Raw genomic sequence first — 19,468 nt, forward strand, 5'->3', positions numbered from 1 at the left:
ACAAATAGGGCACCGATACCATATTGATGTTTGTATGTCACTTGAACGCAGCCTTCTCGCTCCCAACTAGTATTATACATGTTATATAAGTTCATGAAAGTTCATGCACTATTTTGGCATTTGAGAGCCAAAACTCAGGGTTTAAAAGAGATTATTCAATTATTAATGTAATTTTACTGTTGCACTACTATTATACATGTCATATTTTCACGAATGTTGCACTATTTTGGCCTTTGAGAGACAAAAGTTTATTCAACTATTGTCACCCATTCCAGGTAGGTAATAAAAAGTTCTACTACCCTAAGTAGCATGCAGTTCTTCATATACACACACATCAATTTCAAACAGATGTTATCGGTATGGTATTGATATCGGCCAATACTGCACAGCCAGGTGTCGGGTATCGTGTCGGGGCCAAAAAATGGCATCGGCGCAACACTATCTTTAACAGACCTGGTAATATCACGAGTACCATTGAGATTGTGCTGCTCTCAGCAGTTTTATTTGAAGTTTACCGTAGTCTCACCACTGTTGCAGACAAAATTAACTCAGACTCTCCTTAAAAGTTAGAACTGACTTAAAATGCAAGTAAGTGATTTGGGGTAAAATGTTTCTAATAAAAACACCAGAGAATGATCAGTAAAACCTACTGGTAAAATCTGGCATGTATTAAACACATTAAAAAAAATTTTTAAAACAATAAAACCGGTATCAGAATGACCTAGAGAAATGTGATTTTTCTTTCATAGGGGACCATGTGTACTGCCTGGAGCCTGCATGCATCCTCCTCCATACATCCACCCCTCTCACACAGAAGAAGGAGGAGAAGAAGAAGAAGCAGAAGAAGAGTGTTTAACTTTCAACTCCTGATTATAGCAACACTAGCAATATGGTAGCAGCAGAAACCAATTTGAAGCTCCTTAATGTATAGCAATCAAGGGCTCTTAGATCATATTGTGAGGCACTTAAAACTTGACCAGAAGCTGCATTGCAAGTAGAAATGGGACAAATGCCTTCATGAATATGAAGTTTAAAGGTTGTTAGTATACTGGGTTAATGTTAAAGGACATGATCAGTCACATTCAGCAAAAGCTATATCACAGGAGTGTTGGGAACAAAGCAAAACAAACTTAGTTTTAGTTGGATTGGCAATATAAAAGCTGAGCACGCAGGATTACATTCAAAAGATGTATGTCCAACAGTACCTTATCCAGACATTACGCATTGGCTTTTTGTCAATCCATTTGTTGATTTATCCTTCCATGTATTAATCACAGATAAAGGACAAAGCATTCCAAAATGGTTTCTTGTAAAACTGTATTTTAATAAAGTGTTTTTGGATAAAATTTTATTATTTACAAATGGATCAAAAGACCCAGAAACAGGACATACTGAGGCCGCAGTATATATTCCATATCAATACTCAAGATAAGAACTGCAGATCCCTTATCAGTATATACAGTAGAATTAGTTGCAATAATTATGAGTTTAAATTGGATTGAAGGACAGTGTGATCAGTGATAGCCTCAGATAGCTTGTCAGCTTTGTTAAGCATTAAATCAAATAACTGAACAAGGAAAGATATTGTTAACCGGATTCAGAGAAGAAAGAAAGAAAGAAAGTAATAGTTCGATTTGTTTGGGTCCCAGTGCATGTAGGAGTTGAGGATAATGAAGATGTAAACATACTACCATTACAGTTGTTAAAATCTAAGAGCTACAGATTCCAACAAGAAAAGATCAATGCAAAAATTATTATTAATAATTATGCTAAAAAAAACATCTGGCAGGAAACTTGGGATATAGGTGACACCGGTAGATACTTGTACAATATCCAAAAATGTGTAGGGGATTGATGGAAAACGGGGAGAAGCAGAAAAATAGAGTATGCCATATCTTGTATTAGAATATACAGGTGTTATCCATTTACATTTACTGGAAAACATGCTACAGGATCATGTGATCATTGCAATCTGCCTGAATCAGTACAGCATGTGATCATGCAGTGCAAAGCAAATGAACCAGAAAGGATCAAATTTAAAGAGGCACTGAGTAAAATAAAAAACAACTTTACAATTGCAAAATATTTTTGTAATTAAAACAAAGGATCAATGAATATTTTTTTTGAAAAATACAAACATATTAGTAATAATACAGTAAAGTATTAATGTGGCTGTTGTCATCATTATTTTTATTAGGGAAGATGTTTTGTTAGTCTTCATCCAAACCCCAGTCCAGGTGGTGGCAGTAATGCTGTACCAGAACAGTTGGTCTGCCAACCATCATAAAACACCAGAAGAAGAAGAAGCAGAAGAAGAAGCAGAAGAAGAAGAGTGTTTAGCCAATAACGAGCGTACTAGAGCTGCAGTCCGGAAAGAGATTGAAACTTAAAAAAGGGCGCTTCATAAATAAGACAGAAGGAAACTGGAGGTAAGTTTCATACTTGTCTAAAAGCAAGTAATGGTCAAAGCTTTCAAATTGTTACTTTGACAGCGCCGTTGTGGTTCAGTTAGCCTTACAAACACGAGTTATATTTGTTGTTGAACAGTTTGGGAAGCCTCTGCATGTCGCTTTTTCAATGTTTTCCGAGCGCGTAACGGATGACAACAAACATACCTTGTGCTGCTTATTTGTGTAAAAGCTTAGGGCAATATTTAATGTATTGTTCAGACCAGACCTCTAAACTTTTATGGAAAGTTAAGAGTGAGATTGTTAATCTTCGGGGGGCTAGGTAGCTGGACGCTGGAAGAGCGGATCGTGATTTTAAACCGACTAGACATGGAAGCAGAGATGTTTTACTTTTGTTAAAAAGCGAAAGGGGAGTGTCAAAACTTTATTGTTCAGTTAGTGGGTTAAAACAGAAAAAATATACAACTCGGCAGATGAACATTTGACACTAAATAGGAAAATAATTGCTCTAAAAATAAACTTCTCAAAAGTTTGTTGTCTGTAACATCAGTGTTAACCTGGGACCTTAAACCTGATCCTGGATCCTGCTACGGACCTGAGTGTAAGACTTGAGAATAATCTTAATGTTGATGCTCAGTTAAAATCTGCGGTTCGGTCCATCTTTTTCAAACTGAGACAGCTGACTAAAGATTTTAATCTATACTTAAACTACAACTTGGTTAGATTCCTGCACTCCACTTACTCTGGGCTTAACAAAACTCTTGTGGCTTAACCGCACCTGGTCCAAAATGCTGCTGCTCTTCTTGTAACTGGTACCAGAAGATAAGAGCACATTTCTCCAGTTTTAGCAGCAATTCATTGGCTACTGGTTCACATTCGGATTGGTTGTAAAATAATTTATTATTTGTTTTTAAATGTCTTCATGGCCTTGCTTTCCGGGATCTGTCAGACCTGTGTCATCTGCACGCTCCCTCTCGTTGGCTCAGGTTTTTAGTGCAGATCAGTTTTTATTAGTTTTCCGTAAAACAGAGTAAGAAGAGGTAACCACACTCTCTCAGTTGTTGCTCAAAACTCTGGATTCAAGTAGCTTGGTATATCAGGCAGGTTGATTCACTTTCTGTTTTTAATTTTCTGTTAAAGCAGATCTTGTTTTTTTTGGTCTTTAACCTAGTATTAGATGTTCACTTTTGAAGTTTTTGTTTAACTGTGACTGTGTCTGACTATAGAAGGATTTTCCATTGGTTCAGTAAGATATTAGATTAAGGTTTTTGTGCGGTGGGTGTAATGGTTGCACAATAACTTCATAAATATGTGGTCATAAGTGTGTAAGGAATGATGAACGCTGACAGTAGAATGTGCCCAGGGGGGCATCTGAGAAGCTTTCAGCCATTTCTCAAGTCTGCCATTTCTCAATTTCCTAGTATGCAAGTACGTTCTTGCATACTGTACGCAGGTATGTTCTTGCATACTTGACAAATTTCTTGGTAAGTACAGAATGGCCTTGTTTCAGAAAGCTGGGTTAGTGGATATTCAGAGTAATTTCTAGGGTAAATTCCTGCATACCCTGGCTTTTCTGTTTCAGAAAGCTCAGAAGCCATTTTACCCAGAGTCAAATTATGACAACAAATTACTCCGTGAAACAATCTTGCTCGGTAGCAGGGTTATTTGGGCAAACTCTGAGTTTTTCCTCCTTTTTAGCTAACATCTGCACAAGGACGTGCCAGAAAAGGCATATCCTTTTCTGGAGTTGCTTCCAACAACAGAAGCCTTGAAATAAAGAAAATCTTTGGCCAGTCCTTTTTCAGCTCAAAGACAACCGCTAAAAAGCCACCAAAACATAGCAAAAAAACAAGCTTACACAGAGCGTCTGTCAGTTCTCCAACCTAATTTGACTGCATTAGGGGTTTCAATGATAAATGTTTTAGATCGACAATTCCTCGTTGAGTCCAACCTCCAAACGGCAAACACGGAAAACAGAACATCGATTTCTTAGTTACACTTGCCGTTAGCCACTCCTTTTGCTGAAACCAAGTCACAGAAATCTCTGGTTTTGCCGCTTTTTCTAGATTTGAATATCTTTTGGTCTATGCGCCCCCAACCTATTCGCCTCCAGTTTTTCCTCAGAAGACATTAAGGAAAACAGGTGAGAAAATAAATAATCCACCTCGTTTTATGTTAATCTTGCTCATCACCGTACCTACTCGGTCTACACCCACACAGCCTCGCGCTTGAGTCACATCATTATACATCCGCCTTCATTGGCTAAACTGTGGCCTTGGGCTGACCCTGGCCTGAACAAAATTAGAGGAGGCATGGCGAGACGTCTGTCAATCATTCTGAACCAAGAAAGATTATTACATGAGCGGGGCTGTGAAAAATTAGCCGATGGAAAGACCCTGCTATTTTCCCAAGACTGTTTGGCACCGGTTATGTTGTAAATTTGACTAAATGTGACAGCCTATATTTTTAATTTGTGTTTATTAGGTATTTTTATTGTAAACACCAGGGAGGGCTTAGCCATACTAGCCCACTTATACCAGCCGTCCCTGTTCTCAGCCCGCACTTTGCTTTTCTAACACAAAGATGGGATGCAATGAATCCACTGTCCACACAGGATTGGAATTCACAAATGTATTATCATTATTATTATTATTATTATTATTATTATTATTATTAGTTTACAGACCAGCCAGTGGTTGAGAACACGTGGCGCTTATCCTCATGACATTCTGCTATAAAGTGTACACAGCAGTAAATATGAACCAAATCTCTTAAAGGCACAGTAATCCTTTTCAAAGTACACATCATGTGACAGCTTCCTCTTTCAATAATTCATGTTATTAATTAGCCCAAACTTTCTCAAACAAATTTTAATCCGACTTTAAGAATTTCAATCCAACAAACTTGGTTCGTAGATAAATTCTTCCAATTCTCTAAACGCATGGCAACACTTGCATCACAATGAACCAGAGAACCGAAGACAGTAGAATAAACAGGAGATCTTCCTTTCATTTATCTTTCACCGATTCAGTCTTTCAGCAGGTATACTTGGTCTTTTGGACCCAGTAAACAGTCCTTTCTGCATGGTCGTTGTTTTATCACCAAGGGTTGACGGGACAGCATCAGCGGAAACTGCAAAGTCTGGCTGTTGCCTGAGATCCCCTCGCTTACTTTGTTCATCAGCAAGAGTGTGCAAAACCGTGCAAATGGCTATGATTGTGCCACTGTTTCTCGCCCCTGGATGTCTCAACGGTGTCGGAGTGAGGTGTGCTGCTTTCTCCAGTGACAACAGCAAGTGTAGACCAAGATTTCTGATGGTCCAGTTTAGTAAGACTAGAATCATCTGGCTCTAATGATTGGTGGGGTCTCACACCGTGACGCTGATTAAAGTAGAAGGCCGGTTTCCGTTTTTACTCAGCATCCTTAGTTCTGATCTTTTCCAGATTTGGCCACCTGGGCTGAAGGTTTGCATCCAATGTAGGAAGAGTTGTTTTGATCTTTCGGCCCATGAGCAGCTCTGCTGGGCTTACTACTGTGGAGGGTGGTGAAGAGAAACAGTAGGGCCAGCAAAGGATCTTTCTGTTTTAAGATTCTTTTTGCTGTCTGAAATAGGGATGCACTGATAGAAATATTTGGCCCAATATCATTATCCAATATTAATATTGCTGTTATGGCCGATAACTGATATTTACCGATATCACACTTACACACACACACACACACACATACACACACGCATCAACCTCTTTTGAGGTTTGTGGACGGCTTCGAGAAAAACAAATCTCTGAACAGTCTGCCAAACAGACTTTTTTATCTGTTAAAACTTTGTAAAATGCCAGTTTCACTTACTTTTTATCTCCCCCTCAGCAACTGCTGACACAATAATTGGCTTCCGTTGGGCAGTTTAATCTATAAAACCTATTTCTTCCACATTTGCTGGACTAAAGCGGGCTACGTGAAGTCATTAATATTTTTCTTTTGCGCTTGCGGGTTAGTTTGGAGCCCAAACAGTTAAGAGTTTTAAAAGTAATGGGAAGAACCTAGCAAAAAAAAAAATAAAAAAAAAATTGGAATTGAGCGTTAAGACATGCAATGGGAACATAACCTTAGATGGATTGTTTAAGAAGAAAAGTACAATCTCAAGAATTTCCGGGTCTATAATTACTGTAGTTTGTGACTACTGCATGTTATACTGACTTGATCTGCTGGTTTATTTTCCCACAGTCTCCTCGTCACGGTGACCATGAGTTTCTCCCCTCGTCCTCCCAGTCTTTCTGGGTGCAACAGTATCCAGGAGCAAAGGGACCGCTGGGAGAAGAAATGCAGTCGAGCAGTGCAAGAGTTGGTGCAGACAGAGCAACACTACTGCCAACAGTTGGAACTCGTAACCACAGTATGTTTTTATTGCTCTCTGTAATGTTTAAGTCATTTTGTCAATATTGGATGGGCCTGTTTTTATCTAAACATTGGAAATTGAATAATGGCCATAGGTTGGTCAGTAATGCAAGCACATTTTTGTGTCTATTATATTATCATATTCCTTTTACGAGCTTATGAAACATAAAAATATTTTAGAAATTGAAAATGGAGGTTGTTATTCAAAAAATGCATTAAATTCTCGGAGCCGATCTACTGTAGGGTCACATACAGGCTCTACACAACCATGGGCAGGTTTATTTAGTTCTAACCAGTACCATTGAGCTTTACAATCTCTCACAAGTGTTCATTATCAGACCCAGACAGCGCTCTAACACACGAAGGGCCGGATATTTAAAAGGTTTGTACGTATTAAAACAAGTTCAAACTAATTGGTGTGTACAAAGCTGATCTTCAAACCAGGAGCAAAGCAATTTGCGTTTATAAAATGAGCAGAAATATGAGTACAAACGTTTTTGCATGTGTACGTTCATGAACATACAGATTAGGAATGGGTACCTTTCACATTTGAACTGATATGGTACCAATACCCGGTACCTGGGAATCAACACCGGTACTTAACAGTACCTAATTTTTGGTACTTTTGTTTATGTAATGTTAGTTTATTAACTGTAAGGTTTACAGACAGAGGCAGAAACCTTATGCACTTAAAAATGGCCAGTGAAGCACAGAAAACACACCAAAAGAAAGAAAAATCAGCCTGATTCCAAAGATTGTAGAACTCTGATTTTTATGTATATATATATTTCCAAAAAGGACTGTTCTTACATTTTGAAGCAGAAGGGCAGCGGTTCCACTTTCAATCACAGCAGCCAAACGAAAAACAAACAAAAAAAACCTCCTGATGTTTAAACAACCCAGCTTTGAAAGCATCAGCCTGTACCATCTCTAATTAAAGGCGTGGAAACATTTACATTCATTTACATTTTCTATTTGAGAAACAGTCAACTAAATTAAACCTCTAGAGGAAAACAAAACAAGAACCATTTACATTCAACTTGAACAAATTAAAATTAAACAATAATCTAAATCCAAACAAAACCCAAAATCCTTCCTCTCAGTCAGTGTGGATTTCCCTTATGAGGCTCATTGAAAACACCGGCTCCATTGTCAGCACTGCTCATGGGCGCGCTTCCATGGCAACACCTGACCAGGTGACCTCAAAGAAAAGGAGAAAGTTATCTTTAAATTTACATCAATAAATACATAAAGACTTAAACCTTCCCCAAAAACCCTTTTTTTTTTAAAAGACAGAAAATGCATGTTTACAGCACCTGTTAGTGAGGGGGTAAATCCCTCACACTTCCCTCCCCTTCACAAGACTGTGTTCACAGTGAGACATGAAATCGGCCACACTGTTCTGTTTTCCTGGAATGTAGCATATCTTGAATCAGTGAGGTTGAAGGGAAACATCTTGTGATACCAAAGTTTGCATCCTTCATGGCCTCCAACCATTCTAATGCTCGATGGTCAGTCTTAAGGGTAAACTCTTGGCCCAGAAGATAATATCTAAACGAATCAATTGTCCATTTGATGGCCAAGCACTCCAATTCCACCGCTAAATATCTGGTCTCCCGTGCAAACAACTTCCTGCTGATGTAGGTAACTGGTTTCTTCTCCATCCCTTCTCCCTGCAAAAGTACTCCACCAATTCCCCTGGCAGATGCATCAGTCCTGCATAAAATTGCGTTTAGGTACCGAATTCGGTACCCATCCCTAATGCAGATCACATGCTAATGAGCAAAACACGCAAATTTATGGGAGGGGGATACGCAAAAGTAAATACTTACTACCTGAAAAGCGACTTTTCCAAACCTAAATGAAAGTAAAAGTTTCCCCACTACTGGGTTCCATGTGTTCCGTGGGACATTGAAAGGTTGAAGAAAGTTTTATCCTCTGATGAGAAAAGATTTAACCTCTACGGTCCTTATGGCTTTCAACATTACTGGAATGACAAGATCCCACCTGAGATGTTTTCTACATGGCACAGCAGAGGGGGCGCCATGGTGATCTGGGGTGCTTTTTCCTTCAATGGAGCAATGGAGCTTCAGGTTGTGCAGAAGCTTCAAACAGCAGAGATGTTAGGGGGATCCCTCGTGAGCGAAGGTCATCGTTGGTGTGGCGATGTTTTTCAACAGGACAGCGCTGCAGTCTACAATGCCCGCCTGACAAAGTACTTCATCTAGAGAAATAATATCACTCTCTTGGACCATCCTGCATATTCCCCTTATCTAAACCCAGTTGAAAACATTTGGGGTTGGATGCCAAGGGAAGTTTGCATAAATGGACACCAGTTCCAGATAGTTGGTGCCTTTTGTGAAGCCATCTTCACCACTTGGACCAACAATCCCTCTATCTTTCTGGAAACACACCAAGTATGCTGAAACAAAATTCGGTGATTAACATGAATGGCACAGCTGCTTATTACTGAGTTGTTTTTTTTTTTTTGAAAAATATTGTCACATTAGTTGCAGTCTGTAGCCCTTCCTCACTGAGCTTTTATAAATAATTTATTAGACTCTTGCTAATGTTATCAACACCTTGCCTCCCTGTGGAGACCGGATAATTACTATGTACCTGTATAGTCTAATGTCAATGCAATTACTAGGTCTCCACCCCTTCACTTCTATTAGGGGTAATTTTAGGCCCAACATACTTTCACTTTCCTCAGGCTAATGGATTGAGACCAGAAAAGAAGTTGCTTTGACATTTTGCCAGTACAACAATGTGGTTTTGTGTGAGCAACAGAACGATGGAATAAAATCCAAACCTCTGTCTAATGGATTTTTTTTTTTTTTTTTTTTGTTTTACGCTTTCAGTCATGTAATATTTGCTCTTTGTGTTGATAGTATTTACCCCCTTTGTTAAAAACGTTTTACTTGATTTAGTGTATTATAACCGATAGCCTTGTTCCAGCTCCAAGATTTTAACCCTTATCCTTTCCCTCCTTTGCTTTGTTCATAGTTCTTTGTGGAAATATTGAAGGCCAAAGGAACCTTAAAGGAGGATGTTAGAGAGGGTATCTTCAGTTCGATCAAATCCATTCTTTCAATGAATCTGTAAGTATCCTCAGAGTATTTCGAAAACCTGTTCACTGAGAATCATGGCTTTCAAATTGATTGGGGTTAATAGTTTTTTTTCGTACTGTAAAAGTATAGTGTAGATGAAGCCTTATTAATCAGAGCAGAAAAAAATATAAAGCCACCAGAAGTTAAGATGTGAAAGTCATGTTAATGTTTAGGTGGGTAGAAGTCTGAATATATGTCTAAATAAAGCAATGGGGAAATGTTAACATTTTCCAAAATGGGGCTAAACAGCCTCATTGGCCCTGATTATGTCCCTTGTGAGTATGAGAAGTCTATGGTTAAAACCAATCAAACTATTTTATTCGCAAGTAATTCTGACTTAAACAGTAAAATTTGTAGACCTATTTAAAATGTGCCATCCTTGGACATCCTAGCTGCAGTCTATAAGAGCTGTTGTTCAAGCAGCAGAAGTATGACAAGTGATTATTTGAATTGTGATCTGAGGTACATTCAACTCTGTTGTTAGCACCTATAATGAAGCAGAACCAACAGCTGAGGCAAACCACAACATCCTATTAGAAAAACAGTTTTAATGTACAACATTTAAAAAGTAATTAATATCATTTTTAGTATGGCTGTGTTTATAATGTGGCTGAGAGACATTTGGGATAAAGCTTGGATTCAGAGATGCCTTTTTATTATTACTTCATTGTGAGGGACCAGACTGAAACAAGGACAAAAAAATGTTCAAAGTAGAAAAGAACTCCATTTAATTCTTCCAAAAAATAGTAAACAAAACAAAGATTTCATGTAAGAATAAATCAAAGGATAAATAACAAATTTGGGCCCAATTCAACTGAGGTCAACTGAACTTTAACTCAACACAAACAAAACTGACCTACGAACAAAGAACAAAAGGCTGCTTAAATAGGGATGGAGTAACCTAAGTCTACCACATGAGGGAGCCACGACATAATAAAAGAACAAATAAATACAAAATTAACTAAAGTATTCTATGAAACAAATAAATTAAAACTAACTTTTACTTAGCGAAAATAATAAGTGAATATTTAACAAAATTAACTAATTAAAATAACTTGAAACAAGTCTCTCCAGTCAGTCTTTCAAAAAACAAATGGTATGTTCCAGGTTTCCTCCTCCAGCTAGTTTGTATCAGCAGCACCTCGAACAAAAAACAAGTGGAAATACAACCATTCAGACAGACATTAATTAACTAAAGTGTGCACCAATTAGAAAATACCTGTCTAAATGAAATAACTAACTTAAACATGTAAACTGTAATATAATATAAGGAAGAAAAAATACTAACATGATGTGGTGGTGGGAGGATCATCCACCACACTCCCGCCTCTGAAGGCTCACTGGCACAGCAGGACAAGTAGTCAGCAGTAATGTTCTGTCTGCCAGGGATGTGATGCACCTCAAACTTGTAGGGCTGCATGGCAAGATACCAGCGGGTTATTCTATTATTGGTGTCCTTCATCTTCTCCAGCCATTTTAAAGCTTTGTGGTCATGTCTGTGAGAAGAGAAGCTCTAGCTAAGTAATTGGGGATAAATCTGTGATATCAACCAGACATAACCAAGAAGGGTTCAAGTTGTTTTCTTGTCTGAGGAAGGGGGCAGGACTGGATGGCTTCAATGTTTAATTTGTGGCTTCACCAATCCTCCTCCGATGAGAAAACCCAGATACTCTGTTTCCCTCTTTGCTATGGTACACTTGGCTGGATTTACTGTCAATTCCGCTTTCTGGAGACACTCAAAGATTACTTGTAGATGTTGCAGGTGTTCATCCCAGTATCTGGGAAAAACAAAAGAAAAACATATTGAGATAAACATCATACATTGGCATTCAGCCTAAAAATATGGAAATGTTATTTTTGGTCCAAATCACCCAGCCCTAAGTCTGTGTGGCACCTTTCTCATGTTTAATGAGTATACACACGGTATTTGGTACAAAAGATATTGTGTCGTATCCCAGAAAAACTGATCAGTCAGGATCTCTGCCGCTGTGGAGTATAAAAGCTGTTCCGTCTCATACATTCTTCCATAGCAAGTTGGAATAGTGAGCTTTGTGATCTTTCTATAGATTTTTTTCCAGGTTAGCAATCTATAAACTTTAGCATTTATTCACCTTATTCTAGTAGCTCAGACAACACCCAGCCACTGCCTCCTTTTGGCACATTTTTCAAATATGGGATGTGGGCAGAGTAAGGTTTTGGTATGGGGTAAGTTACCCTTTAAAGTTTTTTTTTTTTTTTTCAAAAGGTACTTTAATCTAACAAATTAGCCTCTTGAAATGCATATTCTTGTGTACCTATATGAAATAGGTAAAGGTTACATGAAAGAATCAAAGTACGTAGAGAGTAAAATCTTTTTACATCCAAAAATGTTATTGTAACTGTTTAACAATTCACCAAAACATTATGAAAAGCTGTTTCACATGGAGTTCAGAGTTGTGTATATAAAATTACATTCACTCTTCAAAATAAAATTAACTATTGTATTTTTTTGTTGTTTTTTTGCAGGTCATTGTTGGTTCATTTGGAAAATGGCTATGTTGGGAAAGGTCTGGAACAGTTCTGCTCACATTTGCACCACTACAACGCCTATGTGGACAATATCTACAATGCCAACAAAGTGCTTGCGGTAGAGACACTGAATTTACACATTTTTAAAATTTATTTTATGCAAAGAAATCCCCTGAAATTTGTCGAGTGTGCATACTGGGATTACTTATCTACTGTATACCATTAATTTAATTCAGTTTTATTTATATACTACCAATTCACAAAACATGTCATCTCAAGGCATTTTACAAAGTCAAATTTAATCAAATCCAGGGCAGTCAAAAGTAGCCGGTCAACGGCGGCAAATCGGCGTCTATAGCAGCTCTTGCTGCCGCCTACATTTCCCCGAATATACATCCCAAAAATCACCTTTGCATCTGTCTCCACTGAGAGCAACATTAACGAGTGATTGGGCTCCTTGTTCCAACAGAGATGCTGCTTTTCCGATCAAAACACAGATCGGTGTTATGCCGAAAAGTGCATGCCTGCTGAGAAGTGCATCCCCTGTCGCGGGAGCACGCCTCGCTCTGTACGACTGAATATCGACGAAGAAAACGGATTAAAATATGACCAACCCAGTTACTTGTTCTTAAATTAATGATATTAAAACGTTTTATTAAACCTCTAGTGGGAAAAAAACTGTTATTTGGCAGATTCGTTTACAAAATTACAGGTGTTATCCACCCATCTATCCATTTTCTGATCCGCTTAATCCCTCATGGGGTCACGGGGGGTTGCTGGTGCCTATCTCCAGCGTTCACTGGGCGAGAGGCGGGGTTCACCCTCGACAGGTCGCCAGTCTGTCGCAGGGCTACGGGTGTTATGAACAACATTAAATCCAAAGTTTTTATCCGAGGTACGGCTAATTTATTTGTTGTGGTCTCTTGTCATTCACACACAACAATAAAACGTGAGAGCCGACGTGAGTTTTGAAACTGCAAAGCTTTGTCTTAAGCGGAAGATCAAACGTGCACAGCACCGCGTTCATAGACCAGTGTGATGCATTCGCGAGCGTCAGAAAGCTATGGTGCATTCAGGAGCATGGGACATTTCAAACTTACAAGGAAAGAGGCATAAAACGGAATAGAACTTAACTCATACAGTAATGTATTTATCCAGAAACAGTGTGGGCTTTCTTACAATACTGAATGCTCTATAATTATATTTCTGATGTTTTTTGATTATGCACATCTGTTAGCTTTTTATTCTGAAAAATCTATAATATTACATATAATATAATTTAATATTACAGCAGCAAATTATCAAAGTTTTTCAGGGGATGCTTTTGTGTTCGTCTCTAGAATCCTCGCCGATGATATATCGTGTGTGTAATGAGTGCAAGTGAAATTAAACTGAGATAAGAGATTTCGAAATAGCGATTTGACTGAAATAAATTCGACATGTAAATTCAATTTCAAATTCCAACCCTGTATTTTTATCATAAAAATTTGACTTTGTTCGTAAAGAAATGTTACGATCATTTTTAGAACGGAACTGTGAATAATAATATTAAGATGAATAGACCTCACCTAATCTGATCTGTTTTATGTGGTGCTAGTAATTCAAATTAAACTAATTTTTATGCAAATGGAGATTACCTTACCTTGTTAAAACATGATAACATCATGTGAAAAAATAATGTTTTAAGAATAATAATAAAAAACAAAGGTTGTTTTTGAAGAATTGATCATTCACATTTTTTTCCTTTTATTCAATTTGAAACATGCACTCTGACTCTATTGTTTAAAGTACTTCTTGATTCTGAGATCATACAAGTTGCTAAATGTTATAATGTTCACATATTATTATGACCTGAGGAAAAAAAAATAAAAAATTCAATGAAAAAGTGGATTTTTAAGGCTTTTTAGCTCAAGGCTCATAAAAACAATGTTGCATGACCGATGACGTAATTCGTGCATAGGCGTTGATCTGTCGACATGGTAACAAGATACTTCCTGGTTGCAAACTCGCTTTCTCAAAGACAAATAGACGGATTAAACATGGCTAAAAAGTGTGTGGCTTATGGTTGGTCAAATACCAACAAGGATAATGTCTCTTTACACACATTTCCCAACCCAAAAAGTCCCGGTGTTGTGCGAAATTCAGTTCCCCTGTGAAAATCTGTTCCCCTCTGTGTCGGGAGCTGCAGCCAGAGAGGCGGGGATTCACGGCGCTTCTGATCGGTTTCTCGGTAAAACAACTCATATAATCATGTCAAGATTGTAACATTCAGTTTAATCGGCAGCTGTTGTTTACAAAATTGTAAAATAAAAATAAATAAACGCTGTCTTCAGGCAGCTGAAATGTCCATATTCTCTCCTCTCCTCCTCACTCATTGCGCAGTGAAGCGGAGAAATCTCGCCGTCATCACAGCAGCCTGCTGAGAAGCGACATGCTCTCTACACTACCTCTCTGCACGGCGCCGCGATTATGAGCACCAATTCCAATTATACATTAGCAAACCATTCCGTTTATTCTCCTAAAATGTTTTTCTCAGACTTACCCGAGTCATAACAGACGCTTGCGCTGTCTTTCGTGTTAAAATCATCACTTTGTGAATCACCATCTGAACTTCTCGTGGTGTACTTCATTGAACTCTCTGTAGCGTAGCCTGGGCAAAGCCTACAAAGTACGCCATCGACCCAAATTGTGGATTTTCAGTTTAGCGTTTGCCGAGGGACTATTTAAAGTCCTTAAAAAAACTTTTAACGGCGCAATCACGATCTTAATGCTACATTTTTTTTTTTTAAATATGGTCACTAATGCATGTATTTCCGAGTTGGTCGATCTCAGAATCAAGAAGTACTTTAAATAATCACCTGTTTTGAAAGCTTCCAAAATACATCAGGGAGACTTTATTTTTCAAAATTCTCCCCTCTGGGGCTCGGGCACCGGCATAAGTGCACCCTCCTACCTGATAGTGTGTGGCCTGCTACTGAAAAAAAAATTTGACTGCCCTGCAAATCATACAGACAGACTGATCAAAAAGTTTCCTATATAAGGAAACCCAGCAGATTGCATGGAGTCTTGACAAGCATTCTCTCTTCCATGGAGCCAGCTTCCTATGAATAATTATCTTCGTTTTCAAGAGGGCTACGTTGTCTAATGAAAAACACAATGGCAGCAACATTAACAAAAGCATCAATTTGCGAAGGGGAGGAGAGAATAGATGACCCCACCTTTCCTCATAAGCCCCACCCACATTCCAAAGTGACAGGAGGTTTCACCTCCCCCTTCTGGTATAATGTCCCCACTTGATCAATGACCCACGATTTATGACATGTAACATATGACCTAAGATGTATGATTTATGACCTATTATTTATGATTACATGACCTATGACCTCCTTAACGATTACCTGATGCGTGCCTAGAGGCCATTTTGAGACAATGGCTTCATGATGTTTAGCACAATGCAGGCTTTTTAACCCAGGTGTCTGTTAAATAAAATAAATCAATCTCAGTATCAGAAATCAATTTGTTAACTAAGTCTTTGGAGGGAGAGATCTTATATTTAATAAGCCACATTTAGTTTTATTTTTTGGTTCAAGTTGAGTTGTATTGATTTTTTTGATTTGCCCCTTTTAGATCAGTTTTTAATCTATTTAGTTTTTGCCGTGTGAAAGACACTGTCTCAATAGGGTAATAGGTGGGTAACCATACAGAGGCTGCAGAGAGGTGTGTTAAACTGCGGCTAGGGTTAGGGTGGGTTTAGTATCACATTGACACCCCCTAATTCAGTCGTTTGACTGAAAAAGTTTGGTGAATGGGGTCAAAGGCACGGGCTGACACTTGTCACTCAAGAGCCCAATCCCCTTTGTCTATCCAGGTGAGAGTGTAACGGTCTAAATTATTCCTGTTGTCCCTATTGGACTGTCTGGAAGACATTAAAGATTGGCTAGCCCTGAACTTAACCCTAAACAATAAGAAAACTGAGGTAATTGCACATAAGACAGGCTCCTTTGCCTACCTTTTTTAAAAATCATCTTAAAACTTATCCTTTGGCTTTTACCACTAGTGAGACTTAGTTTTTGTTTTAAATACGCAAGTTTAGGGTGAGGGTAGGGTTAGTACAGTCTTCAAATAACAACAAAGATACAAGGTATTTTTCTATCCTGCACGAGGAACTCATGGTAATTAAGGAAAGACACTGGTTGCAGAAGTTGGCTCTGGATCATATTAATTACATTTTATTGGTTGTTCTTAATATTCAGTACAGTGCAATGGGAAAAGATAACATTGTCAGGATTTTGTCAGATGAACCCGGAATTCAGCTGCGGAACACGGAGGCTGCAGCAGATTCAGCACAGCAGTGAGAGCTTACTTGGAGCGTGCAGGGGCTGCAATAGATCCAGCAGCGCAGGAGAGAGAGAGTCCTAGGAACCCAGGGGCTGTAGACGTAAGAAAATCTCTGACTGCCGGTGTGAGGAACTTCTGACAGAACGGACCGGGGAAAGATCGTTCACTGACAGAAGAGGATAAGGTGGAGAATGAAGACGAGCCAGCGGGGAAGAATAGACTGAGGGAGGCTTTTATAGAGAGGCTCACAGGTGTACTGAGTCCAGGCTGATTAGGAACAGACAGGTGGCACTAACGAGGAGGTGGAGTGAGAGCTGGGCTGCCTGACAGATAAAAGTGCTGAGAAAGTTCATGGGGAGACAGGCAGGCCAAAACTGTATCGTGACAAACACACATCAACTTAAAAACAAAAATAAATCCGTAACCCTTTCTACTTTCTTTAAATGTATTTAAAATATATATACATATTGTTCTTTTCAAACACATTCACAATTCAGGGACTTATAATAGGAGCCTCAAGCATGATTGCTCAATATATTACACTATTTTTCCTACCTGGTAAGTGTAGGTTACATGCCCATGTGGTTACACTCAATACTTCCATCGAGTCTGTGAAAACACAGAGACCGGATTCAGTTATTGTTTTTACTTTATACCAAGTCCTCCAGGGGCAGGGATCCTCAAATATGGAGGTTAAACGCCACAGTACAGCTAGTTGTAGCTGTGTCCCTGCTTTAACATGCCTAATTGAAATAAATTACATTCTATAACATGTCTGATTCAAATAAATTTAGGCTTGTGACTTGGGCAGAACAACATTTAGAAGATTCTTATCTAAGCAGGTGTGTTAAAGCAGATACACATCTAAAACCTGAACGTCAGCAGCTTTGAGGCCAGAATTTGAGAACCTTTCTCTTGGAAATCATGTTATGACATTTGATCAATATAATTTTGATCACAATATTCACTTAATAGATTATAATGTAGTAATTAATCACAAGTAAACTTCAAGACAGAATCAATTGAGAAACGGTAATCTGTGATGCTTGTGGCATCAAACCAATCAGATTTGACCTCATTTTCCCATGGGTTTCATTTGCATAATTCAGCCTGATTTCTGTAGACTGGAGTCCAGGGTCCCGTTTCACTTATATACAGTCCATCGCCATCTTTCTGCATTAGCAAACATTGTAGTGCAATTTAACCGAAAAAGCCAATCCACTCTAAAAGCCCTTGGAGAAAACCTGGACTAAAATGAATAATCAACAAAGTGTGTCAGAAAGCTTTCAGTACGAATGCCCCCAGACCACTTTAAATGATCAGAAATTAAATACTAAATATTTGTATTACATATTTGCATACTTTATATCTCTCTGAGAATGATCTCACTTTATAAATTATGTTTTCTTAGATCCAACTGAAGAAAAGCAAGGCTTTCAGACGTTTTAAGAAACTACAAGAAGCCCGACCAGAGTTCAACAACCAGAAACTGGAGGACTTACTTCAAATGCCGGTTCAGCGAATTAATCAGTAAGATTTCCCTTTTCTGTTTATAATAAAAGGCTACTTATTTTGTTTCTCACTATGTTAAACAAACATGAGTTTAGTGATCTATTCAAGGATCAGGAAATGTTTCCATTAACAGTAAGCATAACCCCCTGTCATACGGGAGACTGGGGGTTCAATTCCCCGATGGGGAGAACACCCGACATGGAAGTGGTGGCCTAGTGGTTAGTGTAACAGCACCCGTTTTACAAAGGAAATAAAAGCCCACATCTCATACTGATGCCTTGGTATCTTTAATTTTTCCTATTTCTCTTGACATTAGGACACATTGAAACTATGAAAACTAAACAACAAATACAGAACAATACAGTGTCACTATCATATGTGCTATACATTTTTACAATAACTTGTATAATTACATTGCACCATGCCATACTTGTACAACATATTTACCGTTTGCGCCTTGTAAATCTAGTGCAGAATGTCCGTGCTTTCTGGGCCATGTTTCTCTTCCGCTAGCATGTTCAATCTGTCCCACAATGCACCTTTTCCCCTCTTACACAATCAGGTCATGTGGTATCCAAGTTGATAACAACAGCCGTGAAACAGTATATTTTAGTCTTAATTTTGTGTTTTGTAACATTTTACTATATTTTTTTATTTTAACCACTTTGCTAGTTATGAATAAAATAAATGTTACAACAAAATTAACATGTTCCAGCCGCCATGCCGTGACGTCACGCGAAGCGTGAAAACCAATTGAAAAGTAATAAAGCCACCACCTTTTTCCGCTGGAAGATCTCAATTTGCCTCTTTTGGCTCTTGCAGATTAACTGTCTCTCTGGACATTTTCCAAGGTTCACCTCATCTTAGCATAACTAGATACCTTCAAATGATTATGTAATGAAAGATGACGGGTTTAACATGGCCCTTTGATTCCCCCAAGCACACCAAATTTTCTCTTTTAGCTGTATTAAAATTCTGTCAAAAGTCTCTACATAGAAAAGTACATCATATTCATCTCAAGTTCATACACTTGTGAATAATATTAAAGCAGTACGTTCATTTGCGTGTTTAATAAAATGAAAGAGAATGAGCCTTATGCTATGGTATTTCTTCTCCAAACCGATTCTGTGTCTTTTAAACAGACTGACGCTTTTGACATGTAAAAATTGAGGTTTTATTTCACAATTTACTGAAGCC

The 19,468-nt window shown here is 38.3% G+C and overlaps 1 protein-coding gene across 4 annotated transcripts in view; it reads left to right on the forward strand.

The window, feature by feature from the left end:
- The first annotated feature begins 2,319 nt into the window (after window positions 1–2,319).
- The window catches only part of arhgef39 (Rho guanine nucleotide exchange factor (GEF) 39), a 47,053-nt gene continuing 29,904 nt past the window's right edge, over window positions 2,320–19,468 (forward strand). For all 4 annotated transcript variants that reach the window (XM_036149216.1, XM_036149217.1, XM_036149218.1 and 1 more), the window contains exons 1-5: window positions 2,320–2,429; window positions 6,633–6,801; window positions 9,810–9,904; window positions 12,419–12,539; window positions 18,171–18,289. In XM_036149216.1, the coding sequence (XP_036005109.1) occupies window positions 6,652–6,801; window positions 9,810–9,904; window positions 12,419–12,539; window positions 18,171–18,289 (485 nt within the window). In that variant the 5' untranslated portion in view covers window positions 2,320–2,429; window positions 6,633–6,651. The remainder of the gene's footprint in view (window positions 2,430–6,632; window positions 6,802–9,809; window positions 9,905–12,418; window positions 12,540–18,170; window positions 18,290–19,468) is intronic.

The sequence above is a fragment of the Fundulus heteroclitus genome, chromosome 17, assembly GCF_011125445.2.
Source record: "Fundulus heteroclitus isolate FHET01 chromosome 17, MU-UCD_Fhet_4.1, whole genome shotgun sequence".
NCBI lineage: Eukaryota > Metazoa > Chordata > Actinopteri > Cyprinodontiformes > Fundulidae > Fundulus > Fundulus heteroclitus.